Raw genomic sequence first — 26,165 nt, forward strand, 5'->3', positions numbered from 1 at the left:
TCAGCAGGCAGTGGGGAGGTGGAAATGACATTTTATTTTGTGTGTGTGTGTGTGTGTGTGTTTTGAGCCCATTGACCCCCCTGAAAATTGAAATAATGATAATGCGCATCTCCTGACTGCATCAAAGTATCAGCACATCAAAAGCCAGGAGGCATGAAATGCAAATGATAAAGTGAAAGCAGATGGATTGTGCATGATCGCCTGATGCCCAATGAATTTTAAAAGGTGCCAGTTCACATGGGGAGAAGGGCTGAAATAAACACGTTATCCCTGCAATTTTTTTTTGTTCTTGCCGCTCACTCCTGACAATATTTTTTCACACTTCAGCGAGCACCCACTCCATCTCTCTCTCTCTCTCTCTCTCTCTCCTCCTTTCTCTGTCTACCTCTCACACGTCTCGGGTCATGTCGCTGCAGCTCCGGTGGAAATAATAAGATATAAACCACGAGGTTGTTATTTGCATAGAAATAGCATGGAGCCCCAGGCAGCATGGGAGAAGGACACAGAGATCATTTGTCTAAAATTTTAATGAAAACTTTTGCTGAGGCAGATTTTTTTTTTAACTTTTCCTTCCTCCCAACCATCCCTCCCCCCACCTTCCTTTCCTCATCACTGGCCTAACATGGTGCGATTTCAAATGAGATAGATAACATGCTGTCTGTTGTACTGGTGGAATGCAGTAACATGTAAATTTCAGTTTGCATCCCTTTTAATAGAAATAAGTCTGAAGAGCCTTGCACTCCTAATTTAATGCATTGCATACATGGCTCAAGCCTTCATAACTGCCCTCCATTTCAGTGCACACCCGATGTTCCCAATCCTTAGCTGACCTGTTTATAATTAGTTTGCATTTCTGTGTTTTTGTTTTTCTTCTAATGGGATTCTCAGCATTTTGACTGTACATCACTGTTTACATTAACAAAACAGTGAGGTCTTAGCTATGGACTTTAGTTCGGAGGGGTGTGTGTGTGTGTGTGTGTGTGTGTTAATAGAGGCTAAGCCGGGGTTTGAGAATTGGGCCGAGACTTTCAAAAGTGACTAGTGATTTGAAATGCCTCAGTTAGTGGGGTGCATGCCTCGGGACACCTTAAGGGGCACTGATTTTCCCTGGGAGGGTGCTCAGTGTTTTCTTAAACCTTTGGTTTCTAGATGCCGTGGCAATGGGGACTAGGAGTAAAGAGTCAATTGGGCAGGAATGTGAACAGGTGTACTGAATTATGCAACATCCAGGGTGGGAACATTAGCAATTGCCATAATGCATCACACCAATGATCCATCTAGTCCAGGATCCCATCTTCCCACCAGAGTCAGTACCCCATAGTAGAGAACTGTGGAATAATCTGCCTATAGAGAAAGTTTCTTCCGGACTCCCATCACTTAGAGGTTGGCTTGTGCCCTGAAGCCTGAGAGGCGTATATCCCTTTCAGAGATGAGAATAAAAAGATTAGAACTTTGAGCTCTCTATATATACATTTAATCTTTTTTTAAAAAACCATTGACTTTTTTGCTGAAAGCTAGACCTATGTGAACTGTAGCCCTTTATCTTGGGAGGAAGGGGCGGTATTCATGTCAACTTTACTTCTGATCTATGTGACGTCTGCTCCACAGCTTACCCCAGCTAGGAATCTGGCCCTTAAATTCTATTTCTAGCTCTGCCACTGATTCACTGTGTGACCCCAGGGAAATCGGAATGTTTGTGTAGCAGTGGTCACAAAACCAGAGGGTCTTTTGAAAGCAAACATTTTAAAACAACTCAGGGTTCTCTGGGAATATTTGTAAGGGCTGACTGCTTTGTGGGCAGATGATACCTTGACATGGATGTCCCGTGCTTGAAGAGGTCAGTGCCTGGTGACGTACTGAGTGCTCACAGCTACCATAGAGTGAATCATTACTCTGTGGCTGGTTAGGTTGTTGTAGTCATCACTTGATTTTTTTTTTTTAAACTGTCTTTGGTCCAGGCTTCCTAGATTGTTTCCTTCCATCACTGGCATTTCTCCTTACTTCCAAGAAGGGAGGATGGAATGACAGTGCTCTGCTCCATATATCCTTACAAATAACTTAAGTTCTAGGAGTCCCCTGGTTACGACAATGGCTAAAACGCGCCTTCCTGCCCTCAAAGGTGCACCTCTTCCTTTTGAAGTTCTTTGCTTGTCTGTTTCCCTTATTGTATTTGCTTATACCAGACCTATCCCGATCAGAGAGGGCAGTAGATCGCCCTGAGAGGGAAGCAAAGAAACCACAAGACCTTTTTCCAAAGAAAAATGCTTCTTTTACTCTGAGGCATGTTGATACTTTTCCCTCGTAAGGAAAGGTTCCTGAGCCTTGAAAACAAGAGCGCAGAGAGACCTTAGCACAGTCTTCCCTGGAACTCATAATAAATGCTGAGCTTGACTAATAGTGAACATTGCAAGAGCACCGCACTGCACATTTCAGCCCACTGAGTGCCCAGTTTCAAAAGCCCCAGAATTGAAATAACAGAAGGATGGGAGAATTGCTGGTCTCAACTGCAGTGCATTGGCAGAGCAGTGTGGGGGAGTCTTGAGAACGTCTGCTTGGGCTGAGCGTAACCCATTCCCTGAATTCACTCAATTAAAATAAATAATCGACATGAATTGCTGAAACTGAAGTAAGTTCTGATCACATACAAAAGATAAGGGAGAGTAGGAAAAAATGGCCTCTTATTCTGCAATTTTATTACATTCTTTCAATGATGTTTAGGTTAGTCCCTAAATTATGGTATAGTTATAGAGAAAATTAAAAAAAGCAGTCATATTTAGTGTCTAGCAAGAGCAGGATTCAGGTATATGGAGATTCATTGGGTACTAGATTAATAAAATGGCCTTTCATCTCTGGACATCCTAACACAAATTTCTCTAATGTTACATACAGCCCTGTGAGCGGTGCACTTAGCTGCTTTGGGTTTTTTTGCACTGTGGAATGCGTGCAGATATGTTGAGTCACCTGCATACCAAAGGAGTTCCCAGTGGGTAGAGCAATGACCAAGAAATTTGCATCAGCTCTGGGCAGTATTCGTATTGTATGGCTAAATCCCTGGAAATGCTCATTATACTTATCAGGCTAGTGAATTTGTGTGGCAGCACCTCCTAATGGACATTATTAGACCTGCTTGCTTGTATATCATAGGCCTTATTTACTAATAATTAGTAGAGATTCTCTTTTACAATCTCTAATAGTTATTAGTAGTTCTGCAGGAGAATCTGGATTCTGTCCCCATCAAATTCCAAGTGCTCTAGTGGGCCAAGGATCTGATACATTATCTTTTCATTTCGGTGAATGTCGTGTGTGCGCGCACAAATAGTTTTGTTTCTTTATTTTAACAAGTGCTAATCTCATTGGTTTGGTCTGTCCTGAAGATCCAAAATTTAACTTGATTTGTATTATTTTAAAAGAAAGAAGTTAACTACTAGGCTGGTGTAGGAGCTTTTACCTGGCCAATATAACCTGCTGTCAGCAGGTGTCAGTACATAGGTATAAGGAGAACGGATGGACAGTCAGAAACAAAGCAAATGTGAAATGTTTGAAACAAAACAAAACTGAAAATCAGGACGGAGGGTCAGAAGATCTGGGCTTTAGATCCATTTCTGCCACTGACTTGTGGGTGATCTTGGCTATGTCATTTAACCTTTCTGCACAATGGGGACAACAAGACATTTACCCAATTTGCAGGAGGGGTCGACAGCTTAATTCATTAATATTTGTTTGTAAAGTACATTTTGCTCCTCAGATGGACAGTGCTACACATATGAGATCATTATTTAGAGTTACATGGAGAGGAGCACCTGCCAGCCCTGCTGCATTTACAGTCCAGCCAACATTTTGCATATTCCTCCAGCTTTATGGGGCTTTGTTACTTGGCTGTGAAAATTCACTCCAAGACTGAACTGTGCCTACAAGGACTTGGCGTGGGAATGATCTTGCTTTAAGTATCTGTTCAGATGCTGCATTTTACAGCTGGAAAAGTCCAATAATCACCCCCAACAAATTAAAAACAAGCAGTTTCTGAGCATGCTGATTTGTTTGGATTTTTCTTCAACTCCAATTAAAAAGGCTGTGGGGGTGCAGGAGAGAGATTAATGGAAACTTTACAGTTTGCTAATTCACAATTTACATTTTGAATATCTTAGAAATAAACTTAAAAAGAGAGAAGAATGCCACTGCATGTCCGATGACCTTTCTTGAATGCAGCTTTTATTAACACAGACACAGTGCACAGGCATGGCAAAGCCATTAACATGATAGGTATCATATTGTGTCATGATAGGGTAGTATATGTGTCAATCATGTGCCTAAGAATGAGTCCCTGTGGACTTGTTGATACAACGGACATAATAGCTCTGAGGATTGGGTTGACAATCTGCATTTAAAAAAAAAAATCCCTAACAACCCCTTTGCATACATCCATAAGGGAATTTCCCTGCATTTTAGACTCATCTCTGAATTGTCCGAACTTTGGTGGGTTGACGTCAAACCAGTGTTATTTCCATGTAGTTCTGTGAAGTTTAATTTGTGGAAGTCTAGGGCAATAGATTTGAGATAACACAAGATAGCTTTATCTGGTGGTCTCAGTCCCCATACCATGGGGTAATTGACAGAGGAGGGGCCTGGAACTGGGTTAACAGGTGGTGTTGGCTGTCAAGACTGGCAGAACTTTGTGGGAGGCCAGGGTTTGAATCACCGGGTGAGCTCTGGGTCAGGATTTGAGAGGAACAGGCTGACCTGCTCTTCTGGTGCTGTGCCCACACAAAAGTGTAGCAGGTCAGGACTGAGGTTCGTTGGCAGAGCGGTGCACGGAGGAAAAGGAAGTTTACACTGTCTGTCTTGTACCAGTGCTCAGTCTTTCAGTATCACAAGCACTCTTACTTACCCTCCAGTTCCACAGTGTGAAAAAAATAAAAACTCCATTGGATACACTGTTAGTTTAGGGGAGAGCAGGGTTTGGTTTGGTTTGATTTTTTGCTTTAAAATATGGACTGTGCAAACCTCTTTTCCTGAGAAACGAGGCAGGGATGTCTTGGTGTCTGCTCAAGTTGACTCCAGTCTTGGGATTAGATCAAAGCAATCATGTGAGAGCAATCATGTGAGTTAGAACAGCAAGTGCCATCCCTGTCATTCAAAGAAGCATTATAATTATTAATGCATGATATGAATCTTTCTGTAGTGGCGCAGCAAGACTATTAGGCGGATACGTATGGGCGCAGTGTGTTTGAGAATGCTAATCAAAGAGGGCCTAAGAAATGTCAAACGGAAATTGACACTCCACCAGCATTAAACATTAGTCAGTACCTCTTGTGAATCTCACCAAGGTTACCCTGTTCTTGGCTCAGGGTGGTTGGGGAAGGAGGAGGGGCTGCTGGCTCTGTGTCTTGGATGGATGCATTAGAGGAGGCTGTGGGAGCAATGGAGTGATTTGCTGAGGGGAGGGGGTTTTGGTCACTCAACCATCTTGGAGCAGGTGCAGAATCTCGGTGTGCTACTGAACTGCACTGCGCCTCTCCACCACAGACAGTCATTACTCTCAGCCCCAGCAAAGTCAGCTTGTGTCGGGAGCCCAAATCTGAGTACATATCAGGCAAGGGAGCCATTGTCAATTACACAGTGTTGGTGATAGGGGGAGAGAGTGTCTTGTTCTTTTTAAATCACCCCATTGAGGGACACTTTTTAGGTAGGTTGGGTGCATGTTGTATTGGCTCACTAGGTATATGTTGCAGCTGGCCCCCTTGGTAACACAGAGGTGCTCAGCTCTCTGCAGAGAAATGAACATAAGCAGGACAGATGCTTGGACTTCAGGCAAATGCAAGTGTTTTCAACAAAATAAACACCTCTCTCCATTTATTCATTTTATTTTTAATTGCCTTGTTTTAAGTGGTTATATTTGTATATTGTTCCCATTAGAGACGATTTACATTCCAGACATCCCATTACCAGTCCCTTTATGTTTGCTGAGGGAAGAAAGTCTAACAGATTTCTGTTGACTTTTTAATTTTCCTTTGCCCAAATATCTATCACTTTTAATATGGATCTCTATTAGTATATCTGTATGTGTACAAAGCTGGGCAGATATCTGCATTTATATGTGGAATAGGGGCTGCTACCTCTAGCATACTGGCCCACATTCTCCCTACCTGAATTTCCTTCTGTAGTTTCCAGTGAACATCTTGTGTAGTGTTTCTGTGCTCGTTTAACCAGTTCCAGCATTTCACCCCAATGGTGACTGAATTACAGGGACTGGTGGCCTTCAGAGAAGATCTTCACCGCAGAGTTGTGCGATTAGCACCCAGGTGTGCTGAGTGTGGGTGTGCATAGCCACACTGCAAAGCCGTACCCGAGTCACTGTCTCCTCACTGGTGCTGTACGTGCTGTTGCTAGATGAGGGCATAGCTGATGGTTCTTTGTGCTGCAATAAGCTCAGTTACTCTGATTCTTGCTCAGTGAGTTGAGAGAACTTCTCTGTCTTTCTGGGCGCACGGCTATTGGTACTAGCCTGCATTCCCCCTGCAAAGTGGATGGGTTACCAACACAAGTGGAAGTGACGTCTACTCCTGACTCGGGTCAGCTGACTCAGGCTCACAGGGCTTGGGCTGTGGGGCTATAAAACTGCAGTGTAGATGTTTGGGCTCGTCCTGGAGCCTGTGCTCTGAGCCCCTGCGAGGGGAGAGGATCTCAGAGCCCGTGAGCTTCGTCCCAAGCCCGAACATCTACACTGCTATTTCTAGCCCCGCAGCCTAAGTCAGCTGACCTGGGCTCTGAAATTCGCTGCCACAAGTATTTTTCTCACAGTGTAGACACACCCCTGGTGTGGGTTGAAAGTGCTACCAAATGCTGATAGAAGGGATTTGTGCATGGACGAGGAGACTGGAAGAACAGCTCCTGAGAGAGAGCCTGAGGATACGGCTACGCTGCAAAAAAACAAAATAACGCCCCCCCCACCCAACCTGCGGCTGCAGTCTCAGAGCCAGGTCAACTCGTACTATGGGCTAAAAATAGCAGTGTAGATGTCCTTGCTCAGCTGGAGCCTGGGCTTCTGGTGCTCTGCACCGAGGGTATAATAGGCAGGGTGGTGCGTCTGCCTCGCCAGTTCCTTCTTACCGCCGCACCAGAACTCTCCACTGTCCGAAGCTGATCCCTTCTCTTCTTCCTGTAATGTATATATTCAGATGTATTAGTCTTAGGTTTTTGATGCTGGTTAGTGTTTTGGTCATTTCCCAGGGACTTAGATTATGCCCAGGACACCAGGCTTCAAAAACTGCAGTCTCCTGCCCCTGGTCTTCTCTAGTCAGTGACAACCACCAGTACTGCCAGAGTGAAAAGGAGAGGCAGGAAAGACCCTTCATCTGAGAGTAAGGGATGCTCTCTCAAACATAAAACGAGATCCCCTCCGAGACATTCTAAGAGGAGAAATCCCTCCCTGACCTGTCCAAGGTGAGTCTTCACACCCGAGCCGCAGGGACTTAACGGTATCAAGTAAAACGAAAATCTAGAACCTGAAGGACTGGGAACCACTGGTGCCCTCAAAACCCACCAGGTTGGAGACTCATTCATTGATGATACTGTCATGACCCTGTAACAAACTGCCATTTACCTCTACTCCGGTGACATGGAATGACAAGAGACATTCTCCAAAGGGGCTGGTGACTTTTACCACTCTGTGGGTCCGGGAGGATGAAGATATTCAACAATCTTCCTCATTATTGGGATCAGTCCTCACCAGAGAGAGACACTGACACCAGTGGGAATTGAGGACTGTGAATGGAGTCTATCTCCCAACCCATCTACTAGCCACAGTTTCCCTTCAATGGGACTGATGGAGCCGGATCTGACCTTTTCATTGCTGGGACAGGCAGACATGGTGATGAAACCAGATTCACCTCCACTTTGAGTGATCAGCCCAGAAGGGATCAAGAATCTCCTGGAACCAGGCTCGGGCACACAAACAGGGGCCGCTTCCTCAGGACTGGTGGCGCCAAATGCCTTGGGCACTGCTGCAACATACTTTTGACCCCCATACTGGTCTTATTGGGGCCAATAGGACTCCTATGCATGGTACCTGGAATCCATTTGATCCAACAGGGAGTCAGACCACCTGTCTTCTGCAAGAGGTCAACCAGAACCTCGCCTCAAGCTTGAGAAAGATGAACTGGTGCTGCCGGTACCCACAGGGATATCATCCTCATCACCCAGTGAGGTGGTTGCTCCAGCCTCACTATCTCCCTCAGGTGATTATAGACCATTTCAAGAGGTGTTATGGAGAATGGCGCAAAAGCTCCTAATCTCCTTTGGAGGAGGTCCACTACTCTCAGCATGAGCTCCGGGATATACTACAGCCTACGGAATCCAATTGGGTTGCACTGTCTGTCTGTGAATTAAGCTTCACTAGACCTGGCAAGGTCTGTACAGCACACGGCAGTTCCCTGTGCCCCTATCCCCAAGAGGGCAGAAAAGCAATACTTTGCCCCGACTAAGGGAGTGGCGTTCTTGCTCAACCACCCTGCCTCGAACTCCTGGATGGTTCAGGCGGCCATGGAAAGATCCAGACATCATCATCCAAGGGCCACCCTTGCAGAGGAAGAGGCTAGGCACTGTATGGAGAGGAAGGTGTTTATCTACCAGCCCTCCACTTAGAATCTCAAACTGTCCATCTCACCAGATACGATTTCCTCAATTACTCTGAGCTCCTGGACTTTAGGGACAAGTTGCTCAGGAGCACAGGGTTCAATTTCAAACCTTTTATTAACAAGAGCAAACTAGTGGCCAGACTTCATTCCCTGGATGTGAGACAAGCATTGGCGTTTTTTCCCCGAAGAGAACAAAACAGATCAGAAAGTCACCTAGACTGCTCATTGCCATAGCAGAATGAGTACAAGGACAAGCCATATCCCCTTGGAGGATCCCTGTGGATCCCTGGCAGTATCTTCCTCTATCAGCTGGCAGGGCTTCCTCCCCTTACAGGGTGCGGGCTCCCTCCACAAAGGGACAAGCAGCCTCCATAGCATGAGTTGAAGAGGTGTCCCGGCTTGAGATCTGCAGGGCAGCTACATGGAGTTCCATCCCCCCATTCGCCTAACTGCCCTGCAAATATCAAATGGGCACCTCGGAGACATGCTACTGTCCCAAAGAATGCATTAGCAGAGGAGTCTTGAACCCAGGCATCCTTTGGGACAGCTGTTCTACTGGCAGCTATATCACTGGCATCCTTGCATCTCCCTCCTCTCTGAGTACTGCTTGTCAGTCACCCACATTGGGGGGACACACAGGGACCAGCACTCAAAGAAGAAAGGGGAAGTTACTTACCTGATTGTAATGAGTTCTTAGAAATGTGTGCTCCCTGTCTATATTCCACTGCCTGCCCTCCTACCCCTCTGCTTTGGATCATGACAAGATTCACGGTAGAGAAGAAACTGGAGAGGTGGTCGGTCCTCCCCATCCCTTATGCCTTTGGTGTGAGCACAAGGAGAGCATGGGCACAGGCGTGGACCAACGCACACTGCTTGCAAGAACTTCTCGGTCTCAGGCACATGGAGTCCATGTGTATCCTCGATGGACTGCGGAGAGGGTCGCACGTCTCGAAAAACTCCAGTTACAGTGAGGTACTTAACTTTCCTTTGCTGCAGTTATGTGGTCTGTGCGCTGCCACCTCCTCCCCACTCGCCCTCGAGCGTCCAAGTTTATTTGCTCTCTTCTCACCCCCTTGTCCTCCCCCAAAAAACCAGCTCCACCATCACCAATGCTGGCATCTGGATTTGCAGTCAGCAGCCATTTCCTGTAACCATCAGGTTGTCAGCTTTGCAGCCCCCCTTCCCCCACCCGCCTCCCCCATCACTCACCAGAGGAAAAAGAGAGCTGGAGCCAGAGCTTGAAATATATCATGCAATAGTGTATCATGAATTTCTTGTGAATCACAGTGGAGAAACAGGTTTATTTATTTCAGAGACTTTAAATCAATATAAAGTAGGTCTCTTAGTTCTGAAGCTGGGATGGAGTGTGAAAAAATGAGCCCATTGTACTCTTAAAACTTTGGGGAAAGGAGATGACAGCTATATAATTCCATTTACCAGGCACTAGGGGCTTTAATGTGAAGGTGACAGGGAGCTCTTTGTGCATTTAGAGCACCATATCTTCTAAATAAAAGATCTGTAGACTTGATAGTGGAGCAGAGCTCTGACTTTAATAATCTCCAAACATTAGACTGAGCCAATATGTTCCCAAGTCAGAAAGGTCCCCCACCGAACGCTCGTAAATTAAAAGTGCAGGCACTGCACACATTCACAGATTAGAAATGCAAGAGCTGCAATCCGTTTCCAACAGGAAGCCCAGATGGAGAGGAGGGGGGCGTTCATGCCACCATGTGAATAGGATAAAGACTCGAGAACCAGGGTGTTTAGAAGCACAGCTCTCAGCTCTTCATCGTTTCAAGGAACATGCTTCATGTTGGCATCCTAACCTAGGTCTGTTCTCTTGTACCCAGATGCCATTTATCCCATCATCTAATAAGTTAATGTGCAGAGCAGAAGTGCTGAGTGATAAAAATGAAAGCCGAGGCTCAACCACAAATAATGGTACTTGGCTTTAAGTCAGTGCAATGTGAATTTTTGTTGAGACCCTTACTATGATCATTTCTCTTGTGTTTATTAATGCTGCTAGCGATTGTATGTGTGTGTCTCTTTCCAATTCTAATTTCCGACACACACTATATAAGCTGTGGGATATAAATTACCATATATTATTTGTATAAAATGCAGTGTTCAATTCTTATAAGCTAAGTCTCTCTCTCTCTCTCTCTCTCTCGTGTGAACACAATAGCAAGTTCAAGCACAATATTTAAGGTTGCCATAACAGTTTCCATTCTAGCCCTGTGTTCTCAGTTCCTCAGATCTTTCATCTTTGCTCACACACACAGGCCACTAAGTTTTCAGCAAAACTAGTTTTGTAGTTAACTGCCTCAGTGAGTAACAGCTCAGTTGTTGGAAATGTGTCTAATGACGGCTGCTGGCTGCTAAGATTTAGAGTCCATGGGTGCTGGCAAAATGAACATACCTATTTTAGAGAACATGACATTTATACTAATGTTGAAGGGGAATTTTCAAAGACGTGAAGGGCAGTTAGGTTCCCAATTCCCCTTTGTGCTTTTGAAAATCTCCCCCAAAGTCAATAAAGAGACTAATTTCATTGTCATAATGATCCATTAAATAAGTAGAAGAGAATGAAATAGATACTACATATGTATCTAAGGTTGTAATATAAAATACTACATTATCTGAGAAATAGTATTTGTTCATGTAATTAAAAGCTGTATCGTAATGCATGCAACATTAGATTTGGCATTTCCTTTTGAGTACTTAATTGTGCAGCTGTAATGTTCTGTTAATGTAAGGGTTTTTGTATAGATTCCTTCTTAGCCGTATGAAAGGTCTGTCTTAAATTAGTGAAAATATGGAGATCTGGGTGGCCTAAAGAGTTAGCACTGGGATGTGGAGCCTTTTACCTCTAGTTTGCCTTTCTGAATTTGGCCCAGAGCCGTAGTGACCAGAAGTCACTGCCATCTCAAGGCCTGGTGGTCTCAGTCCCATTTCTAGCTTATTTGTAATGGATGTGCTATGAGGAGCATTGTGGTGGTATTGATGGGATGGCTGTTAGTGTAAACAAAACCAGGCTTGTTTCCTAGACCAAGAGAGCAGCTATCTGCTGCTGATCGGAAATGCCAGAGCTGAGCTGCTGTATTAGAAAGCTGTAATTGTATATAAAATGCAAAGACATTGAGATAGAAAGCAGGGGATCAAATGCAGCCTGGCCCTTGCCTAGAAACATCAGAAAGGGAAGGTACTGGCAGCTATGGGCCGTCTCTGCATTAGTCACTCATTCCCAGTAGCTTCTTTTCCCCCTTATTGCAAAGTGTGTGGGACGGGAGCAGAGGAGGGGGACACAGTCTCCTGATTTTGTCGTACTTTCACTTTCTTGTAGTGTTGGGATCCAGTACATTTTATTTTTAAGCAGACAGGCTGGTTTCAGAAGTTCAGTGTCCAGTGCTTCCTTGTTAATGACTATTCTGCTCTGATTATCTGCGCTATCAAATGAAGCACAAAAAGAGATGTTAGAAGTACCAGTATGCAATTATATCTGTATAATATACATGTGCTTTTTGTAAAATCAGATCCATCAACCTTCGCCGCCACTCCTCACTTCTCCGTGCTTTCCCTGCGTCCAACGGCTGCTGGGCTTGGGAACTAGGATTTCTACTGGTCCCTTAAGTGCTTGGAAACCTCTCCTCCCAGGAGGTAGCCTCTGTGCAAACTTAACCCTTCCGTGAACATGGTCAGGTCCATAAAACTGCTGCTCACCATAAGGTTGATGCTGCTGCCTGGTGCTGCCTTGACTCTCTCTTGAGTAAGATGCTCCAGTCACCACCACTTCCCTCCTAGGGTATTTTAAAGCCACCTGCTTGGCTTGTCACAGAACCTCCATTGTTGGTGTTTGCTTTTTCGAATGGGGGTGTTATGGTTTTGGATACACAGCTTGCTCCTAAGCGGCCTTTCACACACAGGGCTTGTGTAGCATTGTCTGTCTAAATTATCTATCAGCTTTTCTAAAGTGCGCTAGTGTCTTTGCTGCCCGTGTGTCCCACTGAAGAACACCTTTAATTGCACAGGCATTGGTATTGTACTTCTCCAGCCATTTCATTCTGCTTCACCCTTGGACATTTTCTTGCAGAAACATTTATACAGTAATATACACTGCACCATTTAAAATTGTTAATTGGAGATTGAATTACTTGTCAGCCTTTAAAAATGTAGTCCTCTCAGGTCAGAGATGAGGTAGTTAGCAGGGCTAAATGGATGAGCTATTGCATTCATTTTTTCTCGAGCCAAATGATCATTGTCTATAAGCTGGCTAGCCCCTCCGTGCCTTTTAACCTCTGGCACCTTAGCTGAAATCCAGTCTGAAACCATGTATGTGAGATGAGTTGACAGATTCTCTGCTCATTTGCAAGTGGATAGGAGAACACACACAAAAGAAGTGGGGGAAGATGGAGTCCAGTGGATTCATGCCTAAGTACCAGGTTGCATGCTGGGAGACTGATTCTTAAACGCACGCACGCTTCCTGTAGTGCAGGGAACGTGGTAAGGTAGTTCATGTAGTTTGCTTTGTGCTTGAATGGTGATTAAACCAGAATTTAATTTTCTTTTAAAGATTGCATATACTCTAATCAGGGGCGGCTCTAGGCATTTTGCCGCCCCAAGCACAGCAGGCAGGCTGCCTCTGGCGGCTTGCCTGCGGAGGACCAGCAGACCCTCTGTAAGCACGCCTGCGGGAGGTCCACCGAAGCTGCGGGACTACCGGACCCTCCGCAGGCAAGCTGCCAAAGGCAGCCTGCCTGCCGCCCTTGCGGCACCGGCAGAGCGCCCCCCGCGGCTTGCCGCCCAAGCACGCGCTTGGCGTGCTGGGGCCTGGAGCCGCCCCTGACTCAGATTACTCATCCCTCCCATGGCACTCAGTCCGTAGGTTAGTGCACGCACCTGTGTACATACATGTAATATAACACACAAATTAGGTGAGCTACCATTCATCAATATTGTTTTATATGCATCTGGGAACCATGATGCCTCTGATGACAAATACACTGATAAGTAAATATGGCCCTCGCTCAGTATTACACAGTGATTTCAGTGGCACAGAGCCTCCCAGTGCTCTGCCACTTCACTCAAATGTCTGGAGCACTCGGGGAAAGGAACTGCATATTTATCTTGATCTCCAAAACGGGATTTAAGGGCAAGAGCAGGCAGTATATTAGACAGTTTTCATTGCCTGTCAGCAGCGGTAAACCTGAGCTGTCTGCAGTGTCTCTAGATAAGCAGTGGCCCATTTTGCATGTACGTACGTGTGCATTCATTTGAAGATAGGGAGTTAAAATTCTTTTTATTTTCCTCCGTGGAAGGTGTTAGAGGACTTGTGCCTCCCATCTGGAGGCCAGTCTTTACCTGTCCCTGAACCTATATCTTCACTCCTGGCTTCTCAACTTGTGGGGGTAAAATGCTGGTCATGGCACATGATTTTCTGGGGGGGGATAAAGGGAAGTGGGAGCCAGGAACTCCAGAGTTCAAATCCCGGTGTTTGCACTGACTGCCAAGATGTTGGGCAAGTTTCTTAACCCTTCTGCCTTGGTTTCCCTATGTGTAAAATCTGGGTAATACCCTTCTCACATGGGTTTGACGAGGATGAATTACTGTTTGTAAAGAATTCTGGTGCCTGTGCCTCCATACTCCAGAGGAAAGTGGGCTTGCACCGGGCAAATGGTGCAGTGCTGTCGATGGGCGCAGAGCTTAGAGGTTTCCAGACCCCAGCTCTGGTCAATTGTTGCCATGAAGAATAAGGTCGGAGTACTTTAGCTTAGTTTTACGATCAACAAAAACTTTTGTAGTTATGCATGTTATCTAGTTCGATCGAAATCCCAGCTCTTGGCCAAATCCTGAGAGGTGCTGAGCGCTCCCATGGAAGTTAACAGGAGCTGTAGTGTTGCTGAGGGTATCTGCCCCTCTGAAATTGACCGACAGTATTGAACTCTGGTTCTAGTCACGCACATACATGTAACAAACCACAGGATTATAGAATTATTTCAACACCTTTTTTCTTTTAAAGGTGACTTTAAAATAATTAAGCCCCCTACTAATTTCCCTGAAATCTTTCTGAACAAGACGGGTTACATTCCCTATGGGAAGTTTTAGGACTTCAAGTCATTTGCATTCATGAAGATGAAACCAGATCTGAACCTCACTTCCGCACTGACAATGCAGCCCTAATGACTTAAAATTGCTTCTGCCTCTGGGTTTTCCCCACAGCCCCATTCCCCCCAAAACTAGCTGTTTGGGGCCAGAGGTGGAGGGATTGGTTTGAATTTGTTTTAGATCTAAATGAAACAGGTATGTAATGCCCTCTGCCTGTTAGAAAGACTCAAGCCATAAAAATAACAAACGGCATGTATTTGCTAGAATGTCAAAGTTATGAGTTTATTTTGTAATGATGTGCTCCTGCCTTCATGAGGTAAACTGGCTGTGGCAGAGGTGTTATTAGTAATATGGACTCAGTGGAGCAGAAAGCTGAGTGACCGAGAGATCAGTGTATCAGTCAGTGAGAGGGCAAATGGAAAGAGACAGCAGGAGAATGAGAAAAGAGCTGCAGTGCCTGGGCTGAGATTAGAGATGGAGCCTCGTAAGAGAATTGAAAGTCCAGCAGTCACAGTCCTATTCTTCCTGCCCCCTCCAAGGAGGCACCGGTTCTTTGTCTGTGCTCACGTGCTATACTGGGTTTTGTGCAGGGCTGTGGTTTTTCCCCCTTAAAGGCCTAAATGTGTCAGTTCCACTGCTGTGTTTTGCACAAGGGCAGCTTTGGTCTAGTGAACTGAAGACCTGGGTTCTAGTCCCAGCTCTGCCACTCCCTGGCTGTGTAACTGAAGGCAAGCCATGTAACTTCCCCGTGCCTGTTTCTCCAGCTGTAAAATGTGACAGGAGAGTGAATGTTTGTATAGCACTCGGGGGTCTAGAGAAGGTCCCGTATTTATTACTGCTGTTCAAAGAGCTGCCCCAGCAATGACTGTTGGAGTGGTAGGACTTGCTGGAAGGGTGGACTGGAATGCACACACGGACATGGGACAGACTGAGCAGAGGCTCTTTGTTACCCTTTCACGTTGTCTGTTCCTCGTTTGAAAGGTGCTCGGACGGGAGGTGTACACCTCAAACAACCAGCTGGGCGGGGTCCAGATCATGCACAACAATGGCGTGACGCACAGCACTGTGAGTGATGATTTTGAAGGCATCTACACCATTCTGCAGTGGCTGTCCTATATGCCCAAGGTAAGTCTCATTGGTGCAGCAGTGCATGCTGCCGTTGCCTATACTGGCTAATGGCATTCACTTCACTCAGTTCTTTGGGGCACTGCAGAGGCCACTGGAGAACTGCCAATTCCCTGTGCACATCACCCCGCTGGCAAACTGTCCATAGTAATCTGTGCAGCAGGGTTTTTACGTGTACAGTTGATTGTCTTTTATAGAAATGATGCTAAAAGTTTCCCCTCCCCAGCAAAGTTACTGTAGATGTGAGTTGCTCTGCAGCCAGGCGAACACACAGGTCTCCTGTCTTCTGGAAATAGTGGGTAAGATGAGTCAGGTGGCTTTGATCAATTTTTTTAAATTAAATCGCGAGCCCGGTAGATGCTGGCAGCACCTGAAGCTCAAGAGTAAACCAAGTGCAAAATATGCCAAATGAAGTCTCACGCAAGTGTCAAAGTGAATGTACCATCTTCTTCAGACCTTTGCAAGGACACTGGGATGCTGCAGTCATTGGGATTGTCTGGAAAGGGGGCGGTAACGCGCAACAGGAACTGGGATGACATCAGCCAGTTCATTTGCATTTCTAATGTTTGGTGCAGAGCTATGAATACCGTAGGACAATTTATCCCTTTTTTTTTTTTTGCTTTGTTTGTTTGTTTTTAGAGTGTATCCAGCCCAGTGCCTACCCTCACCATCAAGGATCCTATAGACAGGGTCATTGAGTTTGTTCCCACCAAGACTCCCTATGATCCCCGCTGGATGTTGGCTGGACGTCCTAGTCCCAGTATGTACATCTTTGTCGCGCAGGTGGTGTGATAGTTCAGCTGGTTTCAAGATCTCTACTGGCATTAAAATGACAGCCAGAGCTCCAAAATATGTACTTCAGTCATGTAGTTTGGCATTTACCAGCACCAAGTATTGTTATTGATAGTACACTGATGATGCTGAACGGAATGGCTGCCGCCTACTAGCTTCAGAGCAGTGTGGTTATAATTAGAAAAGTGGGGATACTGCACTAGCCACTGACTCCATTTTCAGTGGACTGAAGCCACTGCAAGGATGACCATGTCTGTGATAAATCTCTTATGTACTGGAAACCCTTACTCACGTGGATAATTCTTACTCGTGCAAGTAACTCCATAGACTTCAGTGGGACTATTTGTGTGAGTAAGGACTAGTTGCATAAAGGTTTGTGGATTCAGGCTCTTTGTGTGTCAGATGTAGATAGAAGAAATCCAGGTGAGAAGATGATTAAAAAACAGTAGGTTGAATTTTGGCAAACCCCCCCCAGCATTACTAAATAAAACTATTTTAATAGGTGGCCTATTGAAACCAAACTAAGCATAAAATTGTCAAAACCACCTACATGACTTACAGCTTGCCTGCACAAACATTTACTTCTCAGCAAGCTGGGGTGTGACTCTGCCAACTGTCCACCTGGACCCTGCTGACACCCATTAACAGTTCGTTAACTTGCTTTGATTAGTCCTGTTTCAAAGAGGACTAGATCAAAGCGAACTCTTCCATCCACCTAGCTGCATATACTGGGGAGGTATGTTGACCTAACTACATCGCTCATTGTGAAATTTTTCCACAGTTGACCTAAATTTTAGGTGTAGACCAGGCCTCATTCATTTCGGAGAATGGGACTTGAGGGCTAAAAAGTTAGGTCAGCCCGGGAAAAATCCACACCCCTGAGTGACGTAGTTAAACTGACCTAATCCACTTCTGCAGCGCAGCTGTAGCGTTTGAAGTGTAGACAAGCCCTAATCATTGTTCTGCTTGAGTTTGTGAAGTTCCCTAATGATATTGCACAGTTCTTCACTTTTCCCCAAAGTAGAATTTTTTATTTTAAATTCTGCACTGAATACGTTTGAGAGCAGTAGGGGATTTGAATGGAAATCAGAAGGTAGATGTTGCAGATGACATTTTCTCGCAGACATTGCCCCGATGTCCTGGTTGATTTTATTTCCTTTAAGATTAACAGGAAAGTGCCTTGTGAGATGAAAGGCCCAGACTTGAACTCAAATGCAATATGGGGCCTCCTGGAAAGCCTGCTACCACACCCTGGACTTTCCCCGCCCTCAATACACATTATGCGTTTGAGATTTGATAATGACCCTGACACTATCCAGGTTTGCTCCTGGACTGGAAATATTCTCTGCTTCTGTAACTAACCAGGAAGCCATGTGAATGTTACTGTTTGAAAGGAGAGAGAACAGGTTGGAGCAGGGAATCAGAGTGCTGAAGCCAAATGTATCATGTACTTTTCAGAGATTATTAAATAATCAGTTTGAAGAGCCATAAAAAACAAAATTTACACATGATAGTAAGAGAGCATACCGGTATTTGCAATTCAGAGCTGCTTTTTATAGTTAAGGAATTGTCCCGTTTTTGGAATTTAAATCCTCCCAAATAAAAGCTTTTATCATAAAGGAATCCATCTCTGGCTAGCGTGGCAGACCTCACACAATAATTAGATTGGGACAATCGCAAAAGATTGAACCCCTACTGTTCCCTTTTGGAGGCGTGCAAGAGATGTGCGGACAAGCTGCAAACTAGGTGACCATTATCCCCGCTGTTATTAATGAGGTTTGAGGGATAAAATGAGATTTGTGATAAACTAAGTTTTCCGGTTTTGGATAATATTTTTTCATCATCTCTCCAGTAATTCATCCAGCTGTCTGAGTGCAGCTAACACCAGCTTCCAAATCGAGTGACTTCAGATTTTAATTTAGTGGAAGCGTTAAGGAAAGCAGATGATTCTCCGTGATAAGTTAAAGCAGATATCTCCTAGGTGAAAAGTTAAAGCCATTTATTAGAGGAGATAGTGCTGTGATATTCTTCAAACTGACGCCCGACACGAGGCCAGAATCTAAACGATCAGCTTTGGGCTCATGATAAAGAGATAATTTTGAAATGGATGGTCACATTTTACAGTGGGGCCACGGAGGCAAGGAATGTAGAACACAGTAATTACAAGTTTGGTCTTGATAAAACACTCTCCATCCTGTTTAAGTCAGCAGAGGTTAGCTCGCTTGGATCTCCACTTTTAATTGGTTTTAGACTTGGGTTTGCGGAGGCAGAGGTGCTTGTTCAAATTAAAGCATTGCTCAGAAGCTGTGTGCCCAGGGGTAAAGCTGGGAGGCTGTGTTTTTGTGCAAGCTTTGTAAGCTGCTACCCACAGAGTAATTTTTATTGCCTGGGTGGATAGAGTATCCTGAGTGCCATGATTTGGTGCTCATGGCTGCCACAGTCTGGAGGACTGCAGAAAACAGAGCAGTGATCTCCTCTGCATTTTCTTTCTTTTGTTGATGTTGGATCAGATAGTGGCCAGTAACAGAGGAAAGTCAAATCCCTCCATAGTGCCCTTTCCTGCTCATAAGAGATGCAGCCCTGACCCAGTTTCAGAGCGTACTTAGTTTTAGAAATCTGTGTTCGGAAAGTAGATCTCAGTACAAACTTTGCATCTAGGGTCCATTCTCTAATGTTGCATTGCTGCCCCCTGCAGGCAGTCCTCTTGCACCCTGAAACATGACCGTGGATTACCCTTATTTTTGCATAGAGAGTACAAGCATTAGTAGTCATAAAATGATGCAGCCTCTCTCTTTATTGTTCCTGGCGGTGTTTGGCATGATGAATATCCGTAGAAATGTAAAAGAGGTAGGAAGCAAGGGTAGTCTTTCCGTGAAGGCACAGGACTTGGAATCAGGAGAGCTGGGCAACTTAACCTTCAGTGTCTCAGTCTTCTCGTCTGTAGAATGGGGGTAATGGTATTGCACTCTGTCTCACAGGTGTATAGTAGCAAGGCTTTATCCTGACAGTAAGGGATGTGCAGATATTACATTAGTGAGAACCAAAGAACGGTCTGTAAATTAAATACATAAAAATACACTTTAATCCCCTATGATTCCAGCAGTTATTAAAGGTCCTGCTCTCTCCTACACTATTATCAACTGCTTTGAATGCATATACAATACAAGTCAACAAGTATGCTGCTTCACACAGAGATATGGTCAGTCTGTTGCAATCACTGATATAGGAGGGTATGAAGTCAGATAATGGATTCCTCTTATAAAGCACTGGATAATTTTATAACCAGTTATGCATAGGTAGCACAGTCAAGGTAATCATGCTTCAGGGCACGAGCTTGATTTTCTTCAGCGGTCAGGAAGGATTTGCTTCTTCTCAGCATTGCACAATCATCTAGGAGCACTGTTAGAAAAGGGTTTGTTTCTTTGAAGCACCAGGAATTGGCCATCACTGTTTTCAGGGAAATGGACTTGGATAGAAAGTCTGATCTAGTATGCCAACTATTATGGTTCTCTATATCATCTGGAAGAGTGTGGGACGAACATGTGCATTATGTAGTTTATCTTTAGTAGAGCAAGGATTCACTTTATGGGCTGTATATGTGGGCTATACATAGAGATTCAATCCTATTATTTTTCCAATGTATGATGCACACAAATGCAATGTCTAGTGTTCAAATATCATTAGCTCATTTATTCTTAAATGCGCATCTGTCTACAGCATTTTTGGCAGAATCAAGAGAAAATTGTAAGCTAGGTTTTTAAACTAGAAATAGTCATTTTGAAAAACAACATCTTTAATGACTTGGCTGCCTTTTGACAAATGTTTGCAGTGTCTTGAAAAAAAACAGTTATTTATTTAAAAGCATGCAAAGTCCCTCTGCTATCCAAAGCCCATCGTTTAACAATAAATGATGCCTTTGCTGATAAATGACTCTCTTTATGCAGACTAGCAAATGAAATAGGACATGATGGCTGAAGGCAGACAAATGCTCAGCAGTCAAATGTTCCCTTATATTATCATCGTTGTTTTTTTTTAATGCAGACAAACAAAAAAGCCCAGCCCAGCCCCCAAGTTGTTAAACTGGAGTCTTGCTACAATTTTAACAGCTGTTTATGTCCCCCCCCCCTTCCTTTTTGTAGCTCAAAAAAGCCAGTGGTTAAGTGGTTTCTTTGACAAGGGATCATTCCTAGAGATCATGCAGCCCTGGGCACAAACAGTTGTGGTTGGCAGAGCTAGGTAAGTACCCACAGGCTTTTTAGACCTTTGTAGAAATCTAGCTTTTACTGATGCTTTGTGTTTCTGCTGGCACATTCTGACACAACTGGTGAGTGGATGGATGTGGATAACAAATTTATCATCTCAGCAGAACACGTCTCTGCTACGTGAATTGAACATGGACTGATAATTCCTTCTGTCTGTCCCAGGGTGCTTGATAACTTTAGCCTTCTATAATGCTGGGCGGAAAGAGCATATGTGGGTGGGCAACAGGGGATTCCTAGGGACAAACCTTTCTACTGTACGTGGTAATAGAGAGGGGTGGCATTCTTGTGGCTCTGACATAATTTAGAGTAGTTGGTGGACTATATTGCTTCACAGTCACATTTGACTTGCCAAAAAAAAAAAAAAAAAAAAGTCCAGCTAAAACTGAAGTAGACTGGAAGAAACTGCAGATTGCTGGATACTTACATTTCCCACTTGAAAAAAAAAAAAGTAAGTTTCTATTAAATTTTATCACCCACTCTGAAAAGAGAGTAACTCAGCTGTGATCCCAGCATAGAATAACCTGCAGCTTTTTCCAAACGAGCAGTTGCCAAGATTGATCTCAGTCTAGCTTACGTTGCAGAGACAAGCGGCCCTGGGGACTTGCGTCTGGTGCTCACCTTTCTCTCTGGAACAATCACTTTCCCTTATCTTTGTGGCAAGTGGCACCTGCTCAAGATTCTAAAACATACCATGTTAGCTTGAGATTTAGATCCCAGTCTTGAAAATAACTCCAGCCTTTGTAGCTCTTTCAGTATAGTAGGTCCCTGCACTTTCATGCTGCCAAGAAGGAAAAGCCATCAGATGGCAAATCTTGCAGAATGGCTGGCTCCTGCTGGCTCAACTGCCGATTTGCTGTTTGACCTTGAGGAAATCCTGTAACGTTTCCATGCCTCAGTTTTTCCATCAAGAAACTGTGTATAAAACCTACCTCTCAGATTTAATCGGATGTTTGTAAGGTTCTTTGATGGTCCTGCTGTAAGTTTAGCCAACATCCCAAACAAAATCAATTATTTAGCAAAGCCAGACAGTCTTTGTTCAGGAATATACCTGGCTTGACTTTTACTTTCTTTCCATCTGACACATTTTGAGCTGCTTTGGATTCAGTCTCCTACACGTGTGTGTATCTATAATACAAGTGGAGCAGACTTCTTTCAAAAGCAGTGGCATTTTGAAAAAATAAATATGATTGTATTCTTCTGGGATTGTTACTGTAAGTGCTGCCAAAACTCATCTTTTGTATGTATGTTTGGAGTATGCGTGCTGTTGGCTGTAAATTGTCTTTTATTATTCCAGGGCAACTTGTCCAGGGACACACTATAAAACAAGATGTAGCGTCTTCATGTGCTAGCCTGATGAAATTTATATGAAGTATAATGGAAAACAGAAGTTGTTTTGAGCTGTTTTCAAGTTCAATAAATAACTGTAATACTTGGATAAAGATGTTCTTTATTAGGTCACATGGGCCCTAATATAGACGTTATAAGTTACCAATTTAAGACGGCTTCTGCAATTACGAGTTTCCAGCCGGACTCTTAATCATTGTGAATAGGAATATTTTCAAACCCCCTAGTGCACATCGGCCTTGTCACTTCTGGTGCCTGGGGTGCTTGTCATCCAACTTGAGATGGCTGAGTAGAGAGGGGTTGTCTGTGCTGGGACTCCCTTTCGTGCAACATCAGGAAGCCATTGCAAGCAGCTGTTGCCACAAGCAGCTGCCTTTTGTTTTAGGAAGTTAGTAGACTGAATGGAGAGTGAGGCTGAATTTCCCTGACACACGTGTTATCCTGCCTCCTTGTGCTCATATACCAGACCCCTTTATCCCCCGTAATGACCCAGCAGCTGTGAGGGTTAATAGATAAAACACTAACCTTCCATCTGCCCATCACCATTCCTCACTTTTGGGGGATCCCTGTAGAGTGTGCAGGGCAATTGGGGTGGCTGGGTCATGCAGTCTTCTGTACAACATGTGGTATATAGGGATTTTGATCAACTGGTAGTGGGGTGGAAGGATCATTGGGATTGTAAATAGGCGGCTCAGAAGGCTTGGGTCTTCAAGGTTATATTTCCTGATGAAGATAGTTTCATTGTGGGAGGGATAGCTCAGTGGTTTGAGCATTGGCCTGCTAAACCCAGGGTTGTGAGTTCAGCCCTTGAGGGGGCCATTTAGGGAACTGGGGTTTAAAAAAAAAAAGAGAGAGAGGAAAAAAGTCTGGGAATTTGCCCGGCTTTGAGCAGGGGGTTGGACTAGATGACCTCCTGAGGTCCCTTCCAACCCTGATATTCTATGATTCTATGAAAATCTGTGCAGTGGCATGCTAGGAGAGATGCAGCCCTGTGCAAGTGCATAACTGTCCCATATCTAGTGCAAAATGCTAGGCTTCAGTTTGTTCTGCTCTGGTTTGTTGGGGGGTATTCATTTTATAAATTGGTCTTATTCTGAGAGCTGTAAATCCAGCTCTGAAATGATCCAGCCACATGCCTGAACTCTTCCCTCCATTGATTTGCATTGTTTGTCTCTTGTTTTTATTTTCAAGTGTTTTGATGCCAGATTAGAAAAAAATGACTAGTTGTACAATGATAAAATATGTGGGTTTTGATTTGTTTCATCTGGTTTCAGACTGGGAGGAATACCTGTAGGAGTAGTTGCCGTAGAAACCCGAACAGTGGAGTTAAGTATCCCTGCTGATCCTGCAAACCTGGACTCTGAGGCCAAGGTAGGTTTTGCTGTTGAACATATGCTGGGGTTTGGTTAGTCATTCTCTGCAGATGCCTCTTTGAAAAGTTTCTTTGTGTTTCTTGGAAGATTGGCCCGCAAGACAAGAAACTGATCAGCCTTTGCCTGTATGCTAATATGCTGTTCTCAGAGCTGGTGAATGGGCTGTCTGGCTGTCTGGCTCTGTTCGTACAGAGAGAGAGCCTTGGATATACCGAATAGACAGGCAGGAGATGGCTTATCTCTGTGGAGGCTAGCCCTGCTCTCTTTTGAAAGAGGGGAAGGATCTTATGGCTAAAGCACAAGTCTTAGAATCAGGAAACCTGGAAGCCAAAATCATCATCCTCTCCTGCTGCTCGGGCCACCTCACCTCCATTTCTGAAATTCTTGCTCTTTTTTTATGTTCATGTCCCTTGTCTCTGCCTTCCCAGCTCTTGGCCTGCCTATGTCTCCACTCCTGCTTCCTCTCTCCTTAGTGCTCTTTTCGTCTCCTTATTGCACTGAAGTCACTGGAGCTCTCTATGGGTGCAGAGATCTGCTCACGTGAAGTCAGTTGCAGGATCAGCATCTTATTTTGTAAACTCTTAGAGTTAGTGCCCTTTCGTTCCTCTGTGCATCATTCTTCCAGTGCACCTGCGGCCCTGTAATATTTATAACAGGTTGTTACGCTGGTCAGCATTGGTTTCAGATTGGAGCTCTCGCTGTATCTGTTTTCTTCTGATAGTAAGTCGCACGTTAACAAAACATTCAAATCATACCATTTCCCCCCTCAACAGATAATCCAACAGGCTGGTCAGGTGTGGTTCCCGGACTCTGCCTTTAAGACTGCTCAGGCTATCAAAGACTTCAACCGGGAGGGACTCCCTCTGATGGTCTTTGCCAACTGGAGAGGCTTTTCTGGTGGAATGAAAGGTGATTATCAGCCCATTGATATATTTTCGTGTGCTGGGGATGACCGTCAGTTTGGTTCTTGATATCAAGAGAAACAAACTGTTCTTATGGGGACACAGACCTAAAGGTTGTGTGATGTGCTTTGACAGTGTCAATGACTTCCCTTTAGGATTACAGGGTTTTTTTCCCCTCTTCTAGTTGACCTTTGTTATAGTGGAGAGCAGCTCTCTCTCTTAGTAGTCCTGTGTAACCAGTGCACACCTGCCTTCTCCTAGCATAGCACACACAGACTTGTCTGCTTCATCCTCTCTGGCTGCAGCCTGGGTCCAGTCTCTTGTATGATGTGGACAAGAGCTGACTGCAGGAATATTGAAGGCATATGTGACTCGCCCTACAGAATTGCTATGAAGGGGGGTAACTGTAGGCTTTCTAACCTTTATGATACTTGGACCAATTGATACTATGAATACATCTGAGTTTAGAGGTCCTGCTTGCATCAAGGTTATCCTCTGCCCCTGTTTTGTTGCTGTTCTAATTTGTAGTGCATTTCAGTTCATTACCGGATGGAAGTCTTGGAAATGCACCAGGTTTCAGCCAGGTTATAGAACACAATTATGATTCTACCCCACAACATGGAACCATATGTAATGGAGTCAGGGGACATGGTTGGAATGTTTGTTAGTTAAATATGAAACCATAGCAAAGCCAACACCAGGGCATAATTATCCCAAATACATGAAACTCCACGGATTTGTCTGGGAAAATCTCAGGTGTCTGACACCCAAACTCCTTGGTTCTAAAATAATTGAGAAATTTAGCCCCTTTTACTAACCTTAAAGAGACCTTCCATCACTTTTCCTGTGTGGTCACCAGAACTCTGCAGTTTCCATGCATGGTCTTTGCTGGTAGCTGGCCCTTTAAATCTGGGGGATAAAATCAGCTGTAGCCCATTTTAGAACTGCCTTGTTCAGGCTTTGCACCGCCATCTCCTCTGGCTGGCAAGGCTTCTTTGGAACATTCTTTGCTTAGGAGGTGGCATTTCCTTCCGGTGTTCTTTATAAGTGGATCTTGAAGGTGCATTGCTGTGGGTTCTAGGCTCATAGGCCTTGTCTACACGGGGTCTGACTCGTAGGCTTTGTCTGCACTGGATTTTTTACACCAATATAGCTGCATTTGTGCAAGCCTCTGGTGTAGACAATCCGTGTCCAGGTTATCCATGACTTGTGCTGACACTTTATCTCAATGTGAAACCCCAGTGTAGACAAGCCCAAGGGTGACAACTCCACTTTATCAAAAAAATTAATTTTATAAAAACAAACCCTCAGTCGCGCCTTCATGGTGCTCAATATAGAGCCCAGGGACAGAGCTAAGGGTCACACTCAGCAGCAACATCAGTAGCCTTGGCTACTTTCATTCTGCCTTCCTCGCCTCAGGGACCTGCAGCCCAGGAGATCTCTCAGGCACCGCAGCCAGCTATTGAGGCACCACCACCACATATATTGATGCCGTTGGCTGCGGCACCATCAGCACCAGCATTGGCACAGACGACTGCCACTGCGCTGACATCGGCACCGACATTAACATCGGTGCGTGCATCGGCAGCGACGCCTGCAACCCCAGCATGGTGTCCTCCGTCCAGGCATCTA

General features: G+C 44.7%; 1 protein-coding gene across 10 annotated transcripts in view; it reads left to right on the forward strand.

Moving 5' to 3' along the window:
- ACACA (acetyl-CoA carboxylase alpha) overlaps positions 1-26,165 on the forward strand; it is a 207,377-nt gene that overhangs the window by 139,131 nt on the left and 42,081 nt on the right. For all 10 annotated transcript variants that reach the window (XM_039507941.1, XM_039507936.1, XM_039507932.1 and 7 more), the window contains 5 exons: positions 15,717-15,860; positions 16,500-16,620; positions 20,792-20,888; positions 23,533-23,629; positions 24,405-24,540. In XM_039507941.1, coding sequence (XP_039363875.1) covers positions 15,717-15,860; positions 16,500-16,620; positions 20,792-20,888; positions 23,533-23,629; positions 24,405-24,540 — 595 coding nt within the window. The remainder of the gene's footprint in view (positions 1-15,716; positions 15,861-16,499; positions 16,621-20,791; positions 20,889-23,532; positions 23,630-24,404; positions 24,541-26,165) is intronic.

This window comes from Mauremys reevesii, linkage group 20 (assembly GCF_016161935.1).
Source record: "Mauremys reevesii isolate NIE-2019 linkage group 20, ASM1616193v1, whole genome shotgun sequence".
Lineage (NCBI taxonomy): Eukaryota > Metazoa > Chordata > Testudines > Geoemydidae > Mauremys > Mauremys reevesii.